The sequence below is a fragment of the Cryptomeria japonica genome, unplaced genomic scaffold (genome assembly GCF_030272615.1).
Source record: "Cryptomeria japonica unplaced genomic scaffold, Sugi_1.0 HiC_scaffold_2426, whole genome shotgun sequence".
Taxonomy (NCBI): domain Eukaryota; kingdom Viridiplantae; phylum Streptophyta; class Pinopsida; order Cupressales; family Cupressaceae; genus Cryptomeria; species Cryptomeria japonica.
Genome location: NW_026730688.1, coordinates 1 through 5,447, shown reverse-complemented (window position 1 = coordinate 5,447; position 5,447 = coordinate 1). Strand labels below are relative to the sequence as shown.

General features: G+C 33.2%; 1 protein-coding gene across 1 annotated transcript; it reads right to left on the bottom strand.

The window, feature by feature from the left end:
• Positions 1 to 1,328: 1,328 nt before the first annotated feature.
• LOC131027568 (uncharacterized) lies at positions 1,329 to 2,798 on the bottom strand (the record flags this gene model as incomplete). The annotated part of the gene is given in 5 exon segments (XM_059216409.1): positions 1,329 to 1,751; positions 1,838 to 1,965; positions 2,250 to 2,348; positions 2,567 to 2,654; positions 2,746 to 2,798. Coding segments are annotated over 5 exon segments (411 nt in total), but the record flags the coding sequence as incomplete, so codon positions are not given.
• Between the last annotated feature and the right edge of the window lie 2,649 nt (positions 2,799 to 5,447).

The window sequence follows — 5,447 nt, the reverse complement described above, 5'->3', positions numbered from 1 at the left end:
TCACATAACAGAAGCAAATGACAAGTCTGTAGATAACAACATTTCATTGTCTCTTCTTAAGCTTTGGCAAAGATTTAAGAATCAAATTAGGTGGAAAAGATGTTCATTATCTGTTTCCATCAATTTACTTTGCTTATCAACCCAACCAAATTTAGGATTGATACCTAAGGACTTCTTGATGCTAATGCGAAACTCTAGCAGAGGTCCCCTATAACTTCAATGACCTATCACTAAATATACACAAATATCACAAGGAAGACAGATTTCAGCAATCACTGATTTATATATGTGCTGATTCAGCACTGAGACGGACTTGAACAGAAGCCTTTGGCATTATGCACCAACTGGAGAAGCAAAAGCCAGCCAAGCTAGGTGCTGACTAAAGCACTGTCTGAGATTGTGCCAACATAGTAGCACTGAAGTGGATGCTATGAACGGCATGAAGCTATAAATAACATTGATAATTTGCCAACCGCACTGTGCTACTCATTGTAAATCTGTGCAATACTGCTTGTTTAGCCAAAGTGAGAGGGTGACTGAGCAAATCTGCCCAAAAACTGTCTGTAAATTTTTATGCTATCGCATCACAATGTGTATGCTTGCTTAAAAACTGCTAATGGGATAGACTGTTTGTCAATAGTAACCTCAATAATCTTGTAAAGGTTTAAGTAGATCTTGTGAAGATGGAGGAGCCATATCTGACATTACCAGTGCTTACGTATAATATGCCTAGGCTTTGAGAGGTGAAAGTCTAGATTGCAGAGCTAGAAAGTGTATCAGGGTCTTCCATCCAGAGCTTGGAGTAAATTCACAAAATCAAGGGCTAGAAAAATAATTAATCAAATCCTATATAACTTGGTCTAGATTGCAGAGCTAGAAAGTGTATCAGGTCTTCCATCCAGAGCTTTAAGTAAATTCACAAAATCAAGGGTTAGAAAAATAATTAATCAAATCCTATATAACTATTATCAATCGATAACAATTTCATATGCACTTGACACATGGGAGTATCTACCTTATTTCCAATACATATACGAGGAAATAGCATTTGAATTGGACTGCTACAGCATTGAAATTCATAAAACTGTAGAAGATTATCTATATGATTCATCAAAACAAAAACAACCATTCCATTACATTCCCATGCAACTTGACATGAATCCAGAAGTGCAGGCCTTTGTGATCCATATAACAAATAGTGCCATTTTAGAAAAATATCTTAGATGGGGAAGTTTGTGGTACACTCACTTTACCTTGTTAGGAGCTCAAATCTTATATTAAAAGCATAGAAAAATAAACCATCATGAGATGATCTCATACAGTCTGCATAAAGTGGAATAGTTTTTTAATAATATTTGATACTTGTTAGTAACAAGAGAAAACCAATGTAATACGAGCTTGGATCAAAGCAGGCATTATCATAAAAACGATGCAAAATAAAAATACACAATTGTCCCATATCTTATTTGAGTGAAATACAAATACTCTAAATTCATGTATACAGGCCGCACATTTGACATGGACAGCATCATAAACATATAAACTGCAAGGATCAAATTCAAGTAAAAAAAGTAAAACAGGACACATCATATCATTAACCTCACACATCTCCCTCATCCCCAAAAAGAGATCTTTGCTCCTCTGTAACTATACAGGCAAGATACTTCACACTGTCCTTCCAACATTAAGCAGTTGAAGCCAAAACCATTTATCGAACAGGCACTGATGGTCTAATCGGGCCATGCTTTTGCCTGCAAACAAGGAGCTCGTTTAAAAATCAAGCAACAATTCTTTCAGTCAAATCATTCACACTAAATTTCAATTAGAAATAGCATACCAGAATGAATCCTTTTTTTCCTGAGCAAGTAGCTCCTCAAAAGAAATTTCATCATCTTCTTCATCTGACTTTTCTAAATGGCCCGTATTGTGTTGAGACTGGAAGTGTGTGCGCCCATACTCAACCATCTTCAGGTATCATCAACATGGAAGAAGGTAAGTATATGCAAAGTAAATTACAAGTCACTAACCTAAATTGGAAATTGAAATTTAAATACATCGAAAAAAGAAACGATGTTTCCTCAAATATAGCATTAGTTTCCTGTGCGCCCTCAAAAATCGATGATTAGACAGAAATGAAGTAACTTCATATATTTGAAATAGTTTTACATCCATCCAATTGGGAGAAATTAATTTTTCTTATTAGGAAAGTGTTGGCATTACTGTCTCCTGCTTGAACAATAAGCACTTGCCTTTTGATAAGCTGGAGAAAGCTTTAGCTGTTCTTGAAGCCGATTGTAAACTACTGTATCCTCCTCTAATCTCTTCTGTTCAGTTTCTAGCCTATATATCTGTAACAATGCATAATAACTTATTAAGAGAAAATTTATTCCCAAGTACTCGACTAAACATTTACCAGTAACGCTGCATATAGATTTGTAGCACCTTATTACATTAAAAGATTATCCAAATTCAAATGACAGTGGGCAGCTTGCAATAACAAATACTGGTAGAGTATTAGATAGATATGATGGCCATCCATTCCCATTGCAAGTGTATTAATACAAACCTGTCCACAAAGCCGATCAAATGTAGATTTATCTGCCTTTGCCAAAAGCGACTTTGCAATTGTGAACTTGCGTTGAATGGTTTCAGACCTGTGCAGGGAAAAGCAATCAACTTCAACCAGAAAGCAAAATCCCATATCTTCTGGCAGAGAAAAGAGTAAACTGAATATAGGAAATGTACTTTTGTTGTAGCGCAGCTTTTGCCTCCACCAAGCAGTTGGTAAAGCGCCCAACCTGCAAAAAAACCAAAAAAACCCTATTAAAAACTATAACTCATCCCAGTTCTTCCATAATCACAATGGAAATAATATAAGCAAAACTAATTATATTCTGAATGATCTGGGGACAAGTCTTGAAGCATAATAGACAAGAAAACTGTAAATAATTTTAAAAACATTTTGAGCAAACCTCAAATTAGCCCACGTGTGTCATTTTGCGAGATATTTTGTATCAGAATCTCAGATAGTTAATCACTAGAGATATTAACTATTGGGTAAGAGAATTTTTGTGTACACTAACATTTCAAGTGGATGCCTTATCCATACAACAATCAGATCCGATTATCTAATGCAAGAAGATTGCGATATATAAATTACATTTACAGCTATTCGATTCAGTTATCAAATGCAAGAAGATTATGATACATAACTTACAGACTACAATACTCAGTAATTTTTCAGTTGCAACCTTTAGCCCCTGATGTTTTAAAGGTAAATATGAAGAATATGGTGATTGCACGTTGATATAGTCATGTTTGAAAGAAACAGAAAATAATTCTAAATATCATTTCAAGGAATTATATATTGCCTCACTAAGTTGTCTGCATACTAAAGGACACCAAGAATGCAGTTAATGCATGAAGCAATACTTTAAAGTGACTGGAACTTTTGAAAATGGCAAAAATCTTTTGAACCTACACTATCGTCTAAATTAGCCCTAAAAGGAAGGAAATGTGGTCATCTTCCTATGTGGATGTCCAGCAAGAATACCAACTAAAAAAGATGATTTTATACTCCTTTGCTAGTTGAAAATACATGGTTTTCAAAACAGAAGCACCAAGACAAATACAAGCCCTCAAACTTTTTAGCAACAATAAAATGCCAAATAGCTAATTTGAGGGGAAAAAAGTAGTGTGGAATTATAAAAATACTCTAAAATCGTTACTTCAGAACTAATAGTATCACTCTATGCAGCTATAAATTTTTATGAATGAAAATATCGTCACATGCTTACTGAATTTTATCATAGTTTGCATACTTTGACTCAGCTCGGACTCAATAGACCCAGAATTTTCAACTCAGCAAAGCTCGCCAACTTAAAAATACTAAAATTCTTCAATAACCATAAATTTTATGCAAAATAGATGGGGTTTAGATCTGTGTTATAGGTAGGGTTTCTATTATAATCTGTAAATCATGACTCTAAAAAATGTCTGTAAGAAATCGTTCACCAATCAATCTATGACCTTTCATTCTATCACAACTCTCTAAAATGTCAGAAAGTATTCAGTAAAATGTCTAGCAAGTAAATGGCATGAAAGAATTGTGATTCATCCCGAACAAATAAAGCTATTTACAGCCACAAGAATCTGTAAAACATCTCAGGAAGCCTGCAAAAACAATACCCTCTAAAATAGTAGCAATTTACAGTCATGAGGGAATTGTGGAAAGTCAGGAAAAATGAAAAGCATTTGCCAATCGCATGTGGCTATATTTGCATGCAACAGCATGCACTGGCCAAATTTTTGCAGCACTTTAGGCACATTTTTCATGTTTCTCCAAGTGCAAAAACTGTGCATCATCTAGCAAGTCCACATGTGACTTGGTTTTGGCGTGTCACGAGTTCCAACTCGTGTTACTTGTTTTGTGAAAAGATTCACAAGGACCCACCAAGTCTGCAAGTATGCGGTGAATATGTAATCTATGGAATTAATTATTTAGCATTAAAACTCTGTACAAGCATTATTACATGATATCTGACTAGTATATCAACCCCTATGTACTAAAACTTCCGTTATCATCACAAAAAATAGTGCAAAAGATACAAAAACTGTTTAAGTATGCTGTTGAACTATTCCCTAGCATTTAATACAATAAAAATATACTAAAATATTCTATGCATGTTCCAGATTTAGTAACATGGCTTTTCTAGCTCCATGTTAGAAGAAAGGCCAAAAAGCAAAAATGTTTACTGAGCAAGCAGAAGGGACTTTGGTGCTTCCATTAGCAATTTGCAATGGTTGACAATCATCAGACCTTGCATTAGCAATTTGCAATGTTTAACATCATCAGACGTCACATTAACAATTTGCAATGTTTGACAATTATGCTGGTTCTTTGAACTTTTAGCTTTGCCATAGATGTGTGACAACATAATATTCATTATTGGAAATACATTTTGATCTTCCTTCACTCCATGATTCATTGCCTCACTTTCTTCATTGATGAGGGCAAAGGAGGTCATCTCTTGTTTAACTATACTTAGACACTATGTCACAAGGTTCGACTCCATGTTCGTGCTTGGCAACAATAGAATTCAGATGAAGTTTGACAAGGGGAAAAAATTCAAAAAAAAAATTGTTATCAAATTTGCCTTATATAATTTTACTTTTTATTAAATATAAGTAAACATCTATTAAATAAAAACATATTATGTTATACTTGAATAAATTATAATAAATATAAACATGGAAATATATTTACAAATTTAATTTAAATATTATTTAATATATTATTAATATATAAATAATAAATATATTAAATAATACCTATATTATAATTATAAATCAAAGTTAAATATTTTTAATTTACAAATATTAAATTTTAATATATTAAATAAAACAAATCAACATTGTTTAAAATATATAATAATAATTTATTTTTT